Genomic DNA, 17,452 nt, shown 5'->3' with positions numbered 1-17,452 from the left:
CCCCCACTGCAACTTGAGACCATTGCTCCTTGTCCTGTCATCTGCTACCACTGAGAACAGTCTAGATCCATCCTCTTTGGAACCCCCTTTCAGGTAGTTGAAAGCAGCTAGCAAATCCCCCCTCATTCTTCTCTTCTGAAGACTAAACATCCCCAGTTCCCTCAGCCTCTCCTCGTAAGTCATGTGTTCCAGTCCCCTAATCATTTTTGTTGCCCTCCACTGGACTCTTTCCAATTTTTCCACATCCTTCTTGTAGTGTGGGTTCCCAAAACTGGACACAGTACTCCAGATGAGGCCTCACCAATGTCGAATAGAGGGGAACGATCATGTCCCTCGATCTGCTGGCAATGCCCCTACTTATACATCCCAAAATGCCATTGGCCTTCTTGGCAACAAGGGCACACTGTTGACTCATATCCAACTTCTTGTCCACTGTAACCCCTTGGTCCTTTTCTGCCGCACTGCTGCCGAGCCATTCGGTCCCTAGTCTGTAGCGGTGCATTGGATTCTTCCGTCCTAAGTGCAGGACTCTGCACTTGTCCTTGTTGAACCGCATCAGATTTCTTTTGGCCCAATCCTCCAATTTGTCTAGGTCCCTCTGTATCCTATCCCTACCCTCCAGCGTATCTACCACTCCTCCCAATTTAGTGTCCTCTGCAAACTTGCTGAGGGTGCAAACCATACCATCCTCCAGATCATTTATGAAGATATTGAACAAAACCAGCTCCAGGACCGACCCCTGGGGCACTCCACTTGATACCGGCTGCCAACTAGACATGGAGCCATTGATCACAATTCCTCACCTGCACAGGCAGCTCTTGGGAGCACTTCTTTCTCAGAGCCCCAGAGGTCTGGGACCCATGGCTCTTCCCCTCGTTCTAGCTGCGAGATCACATCAGGTTTGGAAACTGGAAACCCTACTCCAGACAAAGAAAACAAGGGAGGTCAGTGGAATTTGTCAGATACTTGTCACAAAGAATATTCCATGGTTTTAACCCCAGATCATTTTTAAGCAGTAACATCCCAAGGCCACGTTCCTTGGCTCAAAGTGGCAGGAAAGTAATTATTATTATAAATCATTTTCATTACCTTAGTGCCTAAGGACCAACTAACAGTGGGTCCCCATTATACTAGGAAAAGTACAAACAGAGAATAGTAGATGGCCTATTCCTGGAAGAATTTACAATCTAAATAGACAAGACAGACACAGAATGGGGGAAGGGGTAGAACCCACAGTTAGAATATAGATATTCAGGCCTGCCTGTAAAGCCTACACTTTAAGAATGTAGGTGTATTTTTATCACTTAGCTACTTACAGGGGTATAAAAACAAAGAATCAAAATCACAGTCACCCTGCGTATGGGCCTTCTCTCACTAGGATAGTCTGAGGCCTTGTTCTTAGGCTAAGGCCTCTGGCTCAGCAGCAGGGGCAGCCAGAAACTGGGAAGCGTAGGGTCACATCCTCACATGCCAAACCAGTCACATTGAAATAAGCTGGTATGGGGAGACAATCCTGTCTGGATAGTGCCCATCACTATCAGATGAAGAAACAGATCTTAAGATGGTTAAAGAAAACTTAGTTTGATCGCATCCTGTCTGGCAAGAAATCACTTATCAATGCTTGTGGAACCCTCATTTCTTTATGTTTTATTTTTATGGCCCCCACTTTTCTGTTGTTAATCAGTCTGGTTCTCTAATTGTTTCCGTCTGCTGTATAATTAATTTTGCGAGGTGTAAGTTAATTAGAGTAGTGGGATATAATTGGTTAGAGAATTATGTTACAATATGTTAGGATTGGTTAGTTAAATTTCAGTACAATGATTGGTTAAGGTATAGCTGAGAATATTACTATATAAACTGAGTCAAACAGGACGGGGAGGGGAAATTGGAATCATGTTTGATAAGGGGCGGGGGAAAATGGGAACAGGGAACGGGGACACAGGCAGGCTCTGCGGCATCAGAGCTGGGAAGGGGGACACAGGGAAAATGCTCGGTGGCGTCAGAGAAGGAATGGAACACTGGGGAACAGTCTCTATCGGCGTATAGAGATAAGCCTGACTGGTGTGAAGGGCTTTGGAATATGCTTGCTTGGAAACTAACCCCAATAAACATTGTATTATCTGTGCTTCGGACTTCTGGTCTTTTGCTGCTTTCTGTCTGCGTGACAAGAACCAGGGAAGTGGGAGGGTGAAGGGAAAGCCCTCTAACAAAACTGACATGACCTGATAACCAAGAGGTAAGCCTTTAAGGAAGGTTTTAATACACTTTGGAACAGATCAGGCATTCCCATGAGGACTGATGAGGGGGCGATGGTAAATACACTTTTAGATCCTTTTATTCTTTTATATCTTTTCCCCATCAGGCACACGGGCACACTGTCATGGATCCATAGGATCTGTGCAATGCCCAGGCTTTTAAACAGTCCTTGGAAGGTGCCTCTTGAGTGCACAAAACTCCCAAGGGGTCCCACTCTTCCACAAGGATGGGCCATGGAGCTTCAACACCAGAGACTGAGCCTCTGGCTTCAACACTCCTATTCCAACCTGTGAGCTCTGCCCAGCAGGTCCAGCTGAACGACACTCCTCTTCAGAGACTGTTCCTCAGTCAATGCACAGAGCAAGTTTTTGCTGTGACACTGGGCAGACTTTTAAAACACAGCGGGGTTTACTAGTCAACCAAAACACAGCATTGGAAAGACCTTAGATTAGGACAGAGAAGTGAAGAAAACAATATAGTCCATGCTGGCCAATGCCCTTGAGCCATGCTGCTGTAGAAAACAGTTTGGTTTCCTTTCACTGTGCCTGTCCATTTGTCTTCGCTCCGGCAGGGCTCCCTGTGTCTGCGATCCCAGTTCCTCCTGCTCCCAAAAACATAACGAGTCCATGTATGCTTCACTTAGCCAAGCAAATATCCTTCCATGGACAGGTGACAATTATTCCCTTGTCTCTGTCGGGTATTCCATTGATGTGGGTTGGTCCCAGCCAGTCCTTAATGACCCATTCATATCACTGCATCTCAGCTACGTGACAAAATACCTCATGTCTCCTGCTCTTTATAATCAAAGCAATACCAATCACAGAGGGGAACTGAGTTGTCTATTGGCATCATACATGTATCACCAAAATTCCCACCTCTATGACACACACACACACAGAGCTCACAGCCCTGGGAGAGAAAGCAAAGCACAGGAACTGGAGGTCAGTCCAGTGAACACAGTGAAGGACAAGCTGCAATCCTCAAATTCTGGTCAAAAAGGAGAGGCATGTGGGTCCCTATCCATAGAGAGGGGCTGGCTAGAGGCCTGATACCCGAGAGGGCATTCCTTGAGCCGCCCATGGAGCCAGGTCAAAAGCTTAGCTACCCCAGAACCGTGACATCACAAAAGCACATTTTTGGGAATTAGGAAACCTACTGACTCAGGTATAATGGGAGGGAGAGTTAAACTCCCCCAGTGTGTGGAGTAGGCTGGGGAATTAAACACTAAATTTTGGGAGCAACAGCCACTAATTCTTCCAGAAAAGGAGAATGTAAGAAACAAGAACTGGGCCACGCAAACTCAGGAGGGCCAGGCTCAAAGATCCAAGGAGCCTGGAGGGAAGACAGCTTGTGGCTGCTGCAGATGGGGAGAGGGGGGGACAAGACTCTCTCCAAACTCTCACTCCTATTGACCCCGACCTAATTTTATGATCTATGACCACCATGTCTTGTGGGCAATTTTATACTCACTACAGGTAAAATGTCATGATCAGAGTATTGCTTATTAGCTTGGAACATGTGCGGAGGGGGAAGGAGGTGAACATAAATAAATGGGCTATTAAGGTCAGGGACTACACTATAGCCAGGATCAAAGCTCTGAGATCGATCCACCGGTGGTCGATGTAGCGGGTCTAGTAAAGCCCCGCCAAAATGACTGCAGATCGCTCTCCCGTCGACCCCTGTACTCTACTCTGACGAGAAGAGTAAGGTAAGTAGACCCTGCAGTAACTCGACCTAAGGTACGTCGACTCCAGCTACATTATTCACGTAGCTAGAGTTGCGCAGCATAGGTCGACTTACCGCAGTAGTGTAGACATAACCTAAGGTTGCTACAGGTAAGGGCCTTATATTAGGTTGAGGCTTTGTGGGAGTAGTTATGCTGAAGTCTGGGATTTACCTGAACAGGTCTAAGGAGAGAACCCCAGGTCAGATATTTTGCACCCTCATTTTGAGAAACAAACGAGTAACCACAAACAGGTCCAATACGCCACAGGATTCTGAAAGAAGGAAGTTTGGGGCGGCTTTAGCAATTAGGTTGCTATGCAGTATCTCAGCAGTTGGACATCATTCATATATTGGAATTATTAAGAAATAAGTGATGTAAATCATAAGTATTAATGCCTGATGCTTAATTATGGATTTCCCAAAGGCCACATATGGGTTGGGGCAGCTATTGACATTATTGTAATCAGAGTAAAGGAGCAGATATGGTATATAGCCATCCTATTACCATAAGAAAGCAGATAAAATACCTCTCCTAGTAACCATTTTTTCATTTTGTCAGGTCCCCGAGACAGTGTAAATTGAAGCAGGGCCTCCCTTCTGATGGTCTCCCTTGCCCTCGATTTTGGTTTCCAGTGGTGTCCATAACAGGTAAGTATGCACAGTGGAAGACCCTCTTTACTATTCTTATCTTAGTCTAATCATTATATGTACTGATTTTTGCCTATGATATCAATTCTAACTGTCTGTATTAAATCAAGTTTCTGTGTGTTTCACCCTATGTCATCTCCTCCATTAATTTTGAGTAGCCATGGACAAGGGCAAGTTGTACCCCAATACGTAACCTTATAGTTGTAAAAATGGTTCAGGCTACACTACCATCCTGTGACATCATCAACAAAGTGCCCATTTGTGCCTGGGTAGCGGCCCTACTATGGGAGGGAGGAATGCAGCAAGGACTGAGGATCGATGGCCAGGGAGGCTGTGTATAGAGACGGGGAGGTTATATGGGGAGGGAGGTCAAGAGTTAAAATAATAGTATTTGGGGGAAAAAAATGTAGAATGAAGTGAAACTGAACAGAAATAAAACTGGAGTGTAGGCTCTAAAGCAACAAGACTTGGGTAGTGATTCGGGGTTAAAGGTCTGGATCCCCCACAGCTCTAGATCCCCAAACCTCTCCTCTCTCCCGCTGACCCACCCAGCCCACTGCCTGGGTGTCCTTCCTCCACACTCCCCTCCCCTTCGTCCCATTACTCTCAGCTGGCACCACCTCCCGGCACCTTGGGAACTTCTTGTGTTCCCTCCTCATCTCTCACTATCTCATCCCTCCCTGCTGCTTCTTAGCCCTAACCCTGCACACACCTTCCCCATGTCCTGGCACCCCAGAATTATTTACTCCCCCCATCTCCTCCCCTCCCATGGCTCTGTTCTCCCTTCACCTGTGGGGTCCTGAACGGCAACATTATACGCTCTCCTATCAAAAGAGGAGCTCATCTGACTCTCACACAAGCCATGCATTAGTCATACACCTATTTACTCAATTTAGAATTCTACAGGCAGCGTATTTTCCTCTTAAAATGAGGAAAAGGCAAGAAAGCTACAGTTATTAATGTAGCCAATAAGGATGGCACATGTCCAAAAATTATACACTAGTGGGTGGTAGAGAAGGCAAAAAAAGGGGGGCAAGGAAACTTGTCAAAACTTGTATGATGAATAAAGGTATAAAGTTATTACTACTCAGGTTCTTTAGAGACCCCACAGCTTCTAATAAGGAAGGGGACAGGACTCCTTACCCAGAAAGACCACCGTCTCATAGTTCTCCTGCATGACATCCCTGTAGAGGGCTCTCTGAGTGGGGTCCAGCAGAGCCCCCTCTTCCCTGGTGAAATACACAGCCACTTCCTCGAAAGTCATCAGCCCCTGAAAGAGCAAGAGTCCAACACTCAGGACCTGCTGCCCCACTCACAGCCCCACTATTCAGGGAATAGCAGCACCAGGTAAATGGAAGCTCCAGGAGGCACATGTTAACCGAGTCCCACCGCACCTTGCTTAGAGCAGCCAGAAGGCATCAGAAAGAGAGAACCTTTGTGTCTCCCAGCTGACAGATGGAGGCCGGGTCTTCACTTTTATCACATACCTACTACCCAGAGCTTGAAAAATGAGATGGTGCTGTCTCTGGACCCTGCTGGTGGCTCCCTGGTAGGAATCCCAACACTCTCCAAATAAAATACATGGAAGAAAGGGAAAGTCAATACTAAAGAATGTAAGTTAGAAGGTCAGAATTGTAGAAAATTGGTAAGGGAAGCTATCAGAAATCAATGATCAATCAATGAAAATGAGAACGAAGTTTTAAAAAATATATTAAGTACAAAATTAATCCTAACAATGGTAGTGGTAAATTACTAGATAGAAATGCCACAAAGATTGGGGGTGGTGGTAACTAATGAAGTGTCAGTAAATTCAGGCTCCAGCACTGAGAATCTGGGAAGTTTTCCCAGCCCTGACTGGAGCGTTATTTCCTTTTCCATTCCCAACTCCTGTGCCCTGAAATTAGGCCCTATCTGAAACTACACCCCACATTCAGCATAGTGGTACGATTATAATATGATTAGGACATAATTATGAGGCATTTCATGCAAGATGCATCACGTGCGGTGTCATTGGAAAAGTTATGATTTGCTGAATATGATTATCCTACCTGTGTGCATGGATCATGTTTGTATCTGAAGTTATGGATATTGACTATGTATCTGTATTTCAAATGTGGTTACTCTGGGTAACACCCACAACTAGCCTTTCAGGTACAACAATGAAGAAGCCAGACAGTGCTGATGGCTCATCAACAAAAACAATGGACCAAGGAAGAGCTTAGCCTTCCTGTGAATGTTTCAGCCGGCCTATGAGTCATGGCTACTATGACTCATCAGGGCATGCTAGGGCATGTGACCAGACCACATAAAACTGAACTCCATTTTGGTACCTGTATTTTTCCACGAACTGAACTGGGACGTGAGTTTGGAACCTAAGCTGGGGTGTGACATCATCTCTTGGCCTCATTCCCCACACAAGAGAACTCCTGGAAGCACCTGAGGAACAAAGACTGAACTGGGGGAAGTGTTGGTCCCAGAGTAAAGGGATTTCAGGCTTGTGTATGGAAACTTGGTGGACTACTTCTATCATCAGTCAGGGTGAGAAATTGCTAATTCAAATTCTATCCATCTAGTATGTTAGGCTTAGTTTGACTTTTTGGTTATTTGCTAAGTAATCTACTTTGATCTGTTTGCTAACACTTATCGCTGGGAAATTGGCCATTGTTTTCTATCTGTCCTTCAGTGACTTAGGTAAAGCACTCAGGTAACTTAGTTGGATGCATGGCGCCACCTGCTGTCATGTTGGGTGATAACAGGGCTTGTAGAGTCTGCCTGAATCTCCAGCAAAGCAGTGTGAGAAGGACCAGCCCAGCTTGAGGGTTAGAGGGCACAGTGGTTCCCAGAAGCCCCCCAGACTACACCTTGGGGTGACAACCCATCACACCCTACATTACACAAGTCTCAGCAGGTTTGTCACATCCTGTCCCCTCCCTTTCTCCATCTTAGATAGTTCCTGCCTCCCACGACCTCTAGCAGCTCCCACCCTCCTTTGTATTTACTGCTTCTCTCCCTCCAAGCAGAACCCACCACCAGCTCCCTGATAATCCCTTACCTGAGCCAGCTCCATTGCAGCCATTTCCTTCCCCCTGGGAGGAGGGGATGATCTGGAGTGAAATGTGGACATTATTCTGTAGCCTGCCAGGGCGAGAAGAGCAACGTGAGAGAAATCAGATGGGGTTTTTGTCCATTCTGCATGCCGATTCCCCCCAGGATTATTCCCTGCTAATGGACATTCTAGGTTCTGCCACACTGTGAAGCACAGAGTGACCTTATTCCAGTACAGGCCTAGCCCCCTCCCACCAGGGTGTAACCTCTGAGACATGGTGAAACCCTCCCAGTAGCAGAGTCTCTCTGTTACACTTATCAAGTTTGTGGAGCATACCAAGGTGGGAGGAGTTGCAAGTGCTTTGGAGGATAGAATTAAAATTCAAAACTTTCTGGACAAACTGGAGAAATGGTCTGAAGTAAATAGGATGAAATTCAATAAGGACAAATGCAAAGTACTCCATTTAGGAAGGAACAATCAGTTGCACACATTTCCCATTTTGTATGACTGCTTAAGAAAGAGTACTGCGGAAAGGGATCTGAGGGTCATAGAGAATCACAAGCTAAATATAAGTCAACAGTGTTACACTGTTCCAAAAAAAGCAAGTATCATTCTGGGTTGTATTAGCAGGAGTATTGTAAACAAGACACGAGAAGTAATTCTTCTGCTCTACTCTGTGCTGATTAGGCCTCAACTGGAGTAGTGTGTCCAGTTCTGGGTGCCACATTTCAGGAAAGATGTGGAAGAATTGTAGAAAGTCCAGAGAATAGCAATAAAAATTATTAAAGGTCAAGAAAACATGACCTATGAGGGAAGATTGAAATAATTGTGTTTTTTAGTCTGGAGAAGAGAAGACTCAGCAAGAGGTTATGGGTCTATTACAGGAGTGGATGAGTGAGGTTCTGTGGCCTGCGATGTGCAGGAGGTCAGACTAGAGGACCATGATGGTCCCTTCTGGCCTTAAAGCCTGTGAGTCCATAAAGTGTGCCTTGTGTTGCACACACACTGACGGCGATCAGGGCCCCATCATGCTGCACATGGTAGAGAACCTGACTGAGATCAGCACCCCCATTGTACTGGGCACTGCACAGACAGAGAGGGACAGTCCTTGTCCCAAAGAGATCACAATCCAAGTAGACAATGGGTAGGAGGAAAACAGAGAGGGGCTGGGACTTCCCCAAGGTCACCAAGCGGGTCAGTGACAGAGCCAGGAACAGACCCCAGTAACTCCAAAGCCCCCTCACACACAGCTTGGAAAGTCCCCAGACCCAACTGTTTCAGAGTAACAGCCGTGTTAGTCTGTGTTCGCAAAAAGAAAAGGAGTACTTGTGGCACCTTAGAGACTAACCAATTTATTTGCATCCGATGAAGTGAGCTGTAGCTCACGAAAGCTTATACTCAAATAAATTGGTTAGTCTCTAAGGTGCCACAAGTCCTCCTTTTCTTTTTGAGACCCCACTGTATTAGGCTGCAGGAAGAGGTGGTTTGTCCAGGGATGCATAGGCTGTCTTGGCAGAGCAGCTCAGCTGCAGTCCCTGCACACAGCTGGGGGGGTGTGTCATGAGTCAGGAGAAGTCAGTGTCCAGTCCTGTGGGGCTGTGCTCCTGGCTCGTACCTCTCCATTACCAGCTGCACTGTTCAGCCGGCCCCAGGTCTCCATGAGGTCACTGTTTTCATCCTCCCGCCGCAAGCCTTCAAACTGGGACATGGTGCACCCGTGCCAATCAGACTGCACTAGTATAAATTCTATTTCTAGCTGTCACGGACAGCCTGGGTGACCTTGGACACGTCAATGTTTCTCCTCCCAACTTTAGTCTATTTACCCAGCTGCCCACTCACTGGGGTCTCCTCTCTCTCTCTCCAGAGCTGCTCACCCCTAAGGTCTGTGTGGGTGGCCCCAGGGCCAAGGTAGCTCAGCTCTGGAAGAGCTAAACTGGGAGGAGAGGTAGATACGCTGGAGGGGAGGGATAGGATACAGAGGGACCTAGACCAATTGGAAGATTGGGCCAAAAGGAATCTGATGAGGTTCAATAAGGACAAGTGCAGGGTCCTGCACTTAGGACGGAAGAACCCAATGCACAGCTACAGACTAGGGACCGAATGGCTCGGCAGCAGTTCTGTGGAAAAGGACCTAGGGGTGACAGTGGACGAGAAGCTGGATATGAGTCAGCAGTGTGCCCTTGTTGCCAAGAAGGCCAATGGCATTTTGGGATGTATAAGTAGGGGCATAGCGAGCAGATCGAGGGACGTGATCGTTCCCCTCTATTCGACATTGGGGAGGCCTCATCTGGAGTACTGTGTCCAGTTTTGGGCCCCACACTTCAAGAAGGATGTGGATAAATTGGAGAGAGTCCAGCGAAGGGCAACAAAAATGATTAGGGGACTGGAACACATGAGTTATGAGGAGAGGCTGAGGGAGCTGGGATTGTTTAGCCTGCAGAAGAGAAGAATGAGGGGGGATTTGATAGCTGCTTTCAACTACCTGAAAGGGGGTTCCAAAGAGGATGGCTCTAGACTGTTCTCAATGGTAGCAGATGACATTACGAGGAGTAATGGTCTCAAGTTGCAGTGGGGGAGGTTTAGGTTGGATATTAGGAAACACTATTTCACTAAGAGGGTGGTGAAACACTGGAATGGGTTTCCTAGGGAGGTGGTGGAATCTCCTTCCTTAGAGGTTTTTAAGGCCCGGCTTGACAAAGCCCTGGCTGGGATGATTTAGTTGGGATTGGTCCTGCTTTGAGCAGGGGGTTGGACTAGATGACCTCCTGAGGTCCCTTCCAACCCTGATCTTCTATGAGCCTACGGAAGGAGGGGAGGGGAAAAGGGGGTCAGTTTGAAGCAATTTTATGGGACTGTTCAACACCTATATAGAAAGTGACAGGCCCCCCCCTTCACAGAGGCTGCAGGGGCAGTTTGAAGGGGGCTGGGGAGGGGGAAGGTCCCTGGACCAGGGAAGAGGCAGCAGCGGGGGATGGGCAGGTGCAACACACACACACACACACACACACACACACACACACCCCGTCCCCTGAAACGATCCTGTGCAGTTTTGTCTGCATAACGTTAATAAGATGTCACGTTTACTGTAATAACAACACCCAGAGACTCAGAGACACTCACACTCAGAGACCGTCGGAGACACACGCACACACTCAGAGACACGCACAGAAACACACTCCCACACAGGCAGACTCAGAGAGACGCACAGAGACACAGACACTCACACAGAGACACACAGTCACACGCGCTCTCACACTCAGACACACTCACACTCAGACGCACAGAGACACTGACAGACACTCACACACTCACAGAGACACTCTCAGTCACACTCACACTCAGAGACGCAGAGACAGACACACACACACTCACATGCGTTCTCACACTCAGACACACTCACACACAGACACACTCAGTCACGTGCTGTCACACTCAGACACAGACACTCAGAGAGACGCACAGAGACACAGACACTCAGACACACTCAGACACGCTCTCACACTCAGACACACTCACACTCAGAGACTCACAGAGACACAGACACTCACACACAGACACACTCAGTCACACACGCTCTCACACTCAGACACACTCACACTCAGAGACTCACAGAGACAGACACTCACACACAGACACACTCAGTCACACACGCTCTCACACTCAGACACACTCACACACAGACACACTCAGTCACGCGCTGTCACACTCACACTCACACACAGACACACTCAGTCACACGCGCTCTCACACTCAGACACTCAGAGAGACGCACAAACACACACTCACACACAGACACACTCAGTCACACGCGCTCTCACACTCAGACACACACACAGACACACTCAGAGAGACGCACAGAGACACAGACACTCACACACTCACACAGAGACACACAGTCACACGCGCTCTCACACTCAGACACACTCACACTCAGACGCACAGAGACACTGACAGACACACTCACACTCAGAGAGACACTGACAGACACACTCACACTCAGAGAGACGCACAGAGACAGACACACACACACTCACATGCGCTCTCACACTCAGACACACTCACACACAGACACACTCAGTCACGTGCTGTCACACTCAGACACAGACACTCAGAGAGACGCACAGAGACACAGACACTCACACACAGACACACTCAGTCACACACGCTCTCACACTCAGACACACTCACACACAGACACACTCAGTCACGCGCTGTCACACTCACACTCACACACAGACACACTCAGTCACACGCGCTCTCACACTCAGACACTCAGAGAGACGCACAAACACACACTCACACACAGACACACTCAGTCACACGCTCTCACACTCAGACACACACACACAGACACACTCAGAGAGACGCACAGAGACACAGACACTCACACACTCACACAGAGACACACAGTCACACGCGCTCTCACACTCAGACACACTCACACTCAGACGCACAGAGACACTGACAGACACACTCACACTCAGAGAAACACTGACAGACACACTCACACTCAGAGAGACGCACAGAGACAGACACACACACACTCACATGCGCTCTCACACTCAGACACACTCACACTCAGTCACGTGCTGTCACACTCAGACACAGACACTCAGAGAGACGCACAGAGACACAAACACTCACACACAGACACACTCAGTCACACGCGCTCTCACACTCAGACACACTCACACACAGACACACTCAGTCACACACGCTCTCACACTCAGACACACTCACACACAGACACACTCAGTCACACGCGCTCTCACACTCAGACACACTCACACACAGACACACTCAGTCACACACGCTCTCACACTCAGACACACTCACACACAGACACACTCAGTCACACGCGCTTCTCCCCGGGGGTGGCCGCCCAGAGACACGTCAACCCCCCCCCCCCGCCCACTACGGAGGCCGAACCGGGACCAACCAGCGCAGGCCCCGCCCCCGCTTCCGGCCTGGCCCCGGCCCGGCGGGGGGGTCTCGGCCCAGTTCCCCCCCCCCGAGGTGCGGCTCGGACCCAGGCCGGGCGCCCCGCCCCCGCCCCGCCCCCACCCCGCCCGGCTCTTACCGGCTCGGCCCCGCGCGGGCCCCGGAAGTGCGGCCACGTGACGGTTCTGGCCGTTAGGGCGGTTGCAGGGCGGGGCTGCGAGGCGGCGCTGCCCCCCCCGCTCCGTTGGGGGCGGGGTTCTCCACAGCCCCGCCCCCTTCCCCCCCCGCCCCGCCCCGGTATCCCGGCTCCCCCCGCGGGGTCTGCGCTGGGGGGGGCCGGGCATTAACCCCGCCCTGCCCGGGGGGGGAGGGGCAGCCCCTGGGCCGGAGCCTGCAGGGAGCGAGCTCGGAGCCCCCCCAGCCCGGGGGGGGGCAGATGGGGGGAGACGAAGAGGCCGGCGGGGGGGGAGATGGGGGGACGGGATCGGAGGGAGATGGGGGAAGGGGGGTGACCGTGGGGCTGGTGTGAGGTGGCGCGGTGTAGGGGGGTGCAGTGGGGGGTCGCTGTGGGGGGCATATGGGGTTAGAGTGGGGGGGTGCAGTGGGGGGTGTGGGGGTGCAGTGGGGGGCACTGTGTGGCTGTGTAGGGGTCCTGTGGGGGTTACAGTGGGGGGGTCGCTGTGGGGGGCATATGGGGTTAGAGTGGGGGGGTGCAGTGGGGGGTGTGGGGGTGCAGTGGGGGGCACTGTGTGGCTGTGTAGGGGTCCTGTGGGGGTTACAGTGGGGGGGTCGCTGTGGGGGGCATATGGCGTTAGAGTGGGGGGGTGCAGTGGGGGGTGGGGGGGTGCAGTGGGGGGCACTGTGTGGCTGTGTAGGGGTCCTGTGGGGGTTACAGTGGGGGGGTCGCTGTGGGGGGCATATGGCGTTAGAGTGGGGGGGTGCAGTGGGGGGTGGGGGTGCAGTGGGGGGCACTGTGTGGCTGTGTAGGGGTCCTGTGGGGGTTACAGTGGGGGGGCTGATGGGGGGAGACAGGACGGGGGGAAGGGAGGGGACGGGGGGGGAGACGGGAGCGGGACTAGGGGAAGGAAGCAGAGAGATGGGACTGGGCGGAAGGGGGGAGTCGGGACCTGGGGGGGAGGAAGGGGGGAGATGGGACTGGGGGGAAGGGAGAAGATGGGGGGGAGACAGGACTGGGCGGAAGGGGGGAGACGGGACCTGGGGGGAGATGGGGGAAGAGGGGAGACGGGATCTGGGGGGGAGGAAGGGGGAAGATGGGGGGGAGATGGGACTGGGGGGAAGGGAGAAGATGGGGGGGAGACAGGACTGGGGGGGAATTGGAGGAGACAGGACTGGGCGGAAGGGGGGAGACGGGACCTGAGGGGAGATGGGGGAAGATGGGAGACGGGACCTGGGGGGAGGAAGGGAAGAGATGGGGGGGAGACGGGACCTGGGGAGATGGGGGGGAGACGGGACCTGGGGAGATGGGGGGGAGACGGGACCTGGGGAGATGGGAGGGGGAGACGGGACTGGGGGGAAAAGAGAAGATGGGAGGGGGAGACGGGACTGGGGGGAAGAGAGAAGATGGGGGGGGAAGACAGGACTGGGGGGAATGGAGGAGACAGGACTGGGCGGAAGGGGGGAGACGGGACCTGGGGGGGAGGAAGGGGGGAGATGGGACTGGGGGGAAGGGAGAAGATGGGGGGGAGACAGGACTGGGCGGAAGGGGGGAGACAGGACTGGGCGGAAGGGGGGAGACAGGACTGGGTGGAAGGGGGGAGACGGGACCTGGGGGGAAGGGAGAAGATGGGGGGAGACAGGACTGGGCGGAAGGGGGGAGACAGGACTGGGTGGAAAGGGGGAGACGGGACCTGGGGGGAAGGGAGAAGATGGGGGGGGAGACAGGACTGGGCGGAAGGGGGGAGACAGGACTGGGTGGAAAGGGGGAGACGGGACCTGGGGGGAAGGGAGAAGATGGGGGGGAGACAGGACTGGGCGGAAGGGGGGAGACAGGACTGGGCGGAAGGGGGAGATGGGACCTGAGGGGAGATGGGGGAAGAGGGGAGACGGGACCTGGGGGGGAGGAAGGGGGGAGATGGGACCTGGGGGGGAGGAAGGGGGGAGATGGGGGGGAGATGGGACTGGGGGGAAGGGAGAAGATGGTGGGGAGACAGGACTGGGGGGGAATTGGAGGAGACAGGACTGGGCGGAAGGGGGGAGACGGGACCTGAGGGGAGATGGGGGAAGAGGGGAGACGGGACCTGGGGGGAGGAAGGGGGGAAATGGGGGGAGACGGGACCTGGGGAGATGGGGGAAGATGGGAGGGGGAGACGGGACTGGGGGGAAGAGAGAAGATGGGGGGGGGAGACAGGACTGGGGGGAATGGAGGAGACAGGACTGGGCGGAAGGGGGGAGACGGGACCTGAGGGGAGATGGGGGAAGAGGGGAGACGGGACCTGGTGGGGGAAGGGGGTAGATGGGGGGAGACGGGACCTGGGGAGGAAGGGGGGAGATGGGGGGAGACAGGACCGGGACCCCAGACTCGCTGCTGGCCCATCCAAGGTATCCACGCTCCCAAGGACTCTCCCAGGAACCGTATACAATGCAGACTTCTCCAAGATAGCCCGGAGACAATGGACACTGCTTGACTCATAATGTAGCAATGCAGCTTCCTAGCAAGTTGGAAGAAACTATGAAAGAGGGGAAGAGACATCATGACTTGGCCTCTCTCCCCCACAACTCAACACTTGGAGGACAAAGACTGAACTAAAATAATTCAGAGATCAGAAGAGAATAATAATAATCCGTTCAAATCAAAGTCCCCAAACAGACTAGTATTGGTTTTCCAGCAGAAAATTTTCCATTTGGGGGATTTTGTTTTCCCAGTCAGACCTTGCCAAGGGAAGCGGAGAGAAAATGTTTGACTTGCCTCCTTCAGAACAGCTTGGCCTAGACACTCTAGCTGTGGGTCACTGTCGTGGCCTTGCTGAGAAAAGGGGCAGTTTAATCATTTGGGGAGGTCCCAGAGTGTTTGGGGGAGATTATGAGGATGTTACCTTTTGAGATAAAAACTAAGAAATACAGGACTAGAGAATTCTTTTTGAAATCTGGAATTTAGGCACTTGATTTAAAGCACGGGGGTCAGAGTTCCTGAGAAGGTTTTTGGTTGCAGGAAGCAATGTGACTTGGTCTGTCATTGCACCAAAGGGGGAGATGGTTGCTTGTGAAGGAAGAGAGAAGACTGAACGCCTTCGATGGGGGTGGGATTCGAACCCACGCGTGCAGAGCACAATGGATTAGCAGTCCATCGCCTTAACCACTCGGCCACCTCATCTGAGCTGCCAAGGCTGGGACAGGAGGAGAAATCGAAGGCCAGCAGAGGTCGGGACAATAAGGCGTTTTTAAATATTAAGTGGAAGCAGGGTCTGAATGAGCTCCCCCCTCACATCTAGTGAGGAGCTGGGGGAAAGACTTCAGGAACAGATCGTGTTTGCAGAGACCCGCTTACTCCGCCTAGGTACACAGCATGATGGGGCGGCTTTGCCAAAAGGACCAGTTTTGGCTGGGGCTGGGTTACAAATCACATGAGTGCAATGAAATGTTATTATCCTTCCTGTATGAGTAAAGGGCGGCAGAACACACCAAGGCCGTCCTGATGGAAGGGCTAGGTGGGTGAGGAATACCTTTTATTAGAAGTGATTGAGGGCGTCACCCTAAACCAGTGGTCCCCAAACTTTTCACACTGTGCCTTCTTATCTGTGTCTGTGGCCCCTCAGCAGCCACGGTCGAGAACCAGAGCTGGGACCGGGGCCATGGCTTGCTGGGGAGAGGGGTGTGGACAGGGATAAGGGGGTTGAGACCAGGCCAGGAGCCAGGGGCCCAGGCTGGGGGCAGGGTTGGGGTAGAGCTGGCGGCTGAGTGGTGCTCCCTCCCTGCCCTCCATGGGGGCTGGCTTGGGCCCTGAGGTGCCCCCATGAACGTTCCTCTATACCCCCTAGGAGGCATTCCCCACATTTTGGGGACCACTGCCCTAAACTGAACCCTACTTGCTAAGCAGCTGCTTCCACGCCTTCCACCCATGACCCCATCCACTATGTCACCTCTGTTCCACCCTTTCCCCCACTGGCCCCACCCTGCTCACTCCTTTACGCCCCCGAATGATCCTCAAAATATTATTAATTTCCAACCCACACCCATTGGAGGTCTGGGCATCCCCAGTTGAACTGCTCTGCATCCACCTTCCCAGGAGAAGTGCCGTTCTTGGACAGTCCCAGACTTGGAAGTCTGTGAAATTCAGATTATGAGCAGCAAACCTGGCTCCCCGCACCAGGAGGGATTTGGGAGTTTTGTTCCTTTCACTTTACAGTAACAGAGAGAAAGGGGACCAGCGAGCCAGAAACATGCCAGGGGTGGGGGGGAGGTGATGCTCCGGCTCGCTTGGCCCCGGGCCACGCCCCACCCAGGCCCTGCTTCCAGGGACAATGGCCATGTGATCTGAAGCACCCCTCCCTGCCCGGCATGCTCGGCCCCTGTCCCCAGTAGCTGAGTCCAGGCAGGGAGTGGGCCAGAGAAGCCGACGAACTTGCAGGGGCGGGGAGGAGAAGGGAGGACAGAACCCGCCCCCTGGACGACATGTCGCAGGGAGAGGGCAGAGATCATGGACATCATGGCCACGTAGAGTATTCTGACTGCATTGGTTTGGGTTGTGTCTCGGAGGGGAGTTCGTTCTTTCTTTCTTTCTTTCTTGGACCCTGGTTTTTATAATGAAACTTGAGCCCTGCTTAGCAATACCTTGACCAATCTTTGTAACAAAACAATATTTCCCACCAGTCTTAACCC

General features: G+C 52.0%; 3 protein-coding genes and 1 non-coding gene across 4 annotated transcripts in view; 1 reads left to right on the top strand and 3 right to left on the bottom strand.

The window, feature by feature from the left end:
* Positions 1-17,452, top strand: part of LOC140904241 (uncharacterized) — a 307,623-nt gene that overhangs the window by 127,558 nt on the left and 162,613 nt on the right. The gene's annotated exons all lie outside the window — the stretch shown is intronic.
* LOC140904264 (uncharacterized) overlaps positions 1-17,452 on the bottom strand; it is a 52,481-nt gene that overhangs the window by 3,004 nt on the left and 32,025 nt on the right.
* On the bottom strand, positions 851-12,806 carry LOC140904257 (zinc finger protein 707-like). Its single transcript, XM_073326751.1, has 5 exons — positions 12,756-12,806; positions 7,682-7,764; positions 5,773-5,899; positions 4,154-4,253; positions 851-917 (listed from the first exon to the last, which is right to left on the bottom strand). The coding sequence occupies exons 2-4, from the start codon at positions 7,751-7,753 to the stop codon at positions 4,183-4,185; spliced, it is 270 nt and encodes an 89-aa protein (XP_073182852.1). The 5' UTR covers positions 7,754-7,764; positions 12,756-12,806; the 3' UTR covers positions 851-917; positions 4,154-4,182.
* On the bottom strand, positions 15,866-15,947 carry TRNAS-GCU (transfer RNA serine (anticodon GCU)). Its single transcript has one exon. It is a non-coding gene; the product is annotated as a tRNA-Ser (tRNA).

The sequence above is a fragment of the Lepidochelys kempii genome, chromosome 28 (genome assembly GCF_965140265.1).
Source record: "Lepidochelys kempii isolate rLepKem1 chromosome 28, rLepKem1.hap2, whole genome shotgun sequence".
Classification (NCBI taxonomy): Eukaryota; Metazoa; Chordata; order Testudines; family Cheloniidae; genus Lepidochelys; species Lepidochelys kempii.
The sequence above is the reverse complement of the archived record's forward strand: the minus strand, read 5'-3'. Positions and strand labels throughout refer to the sequence as shown.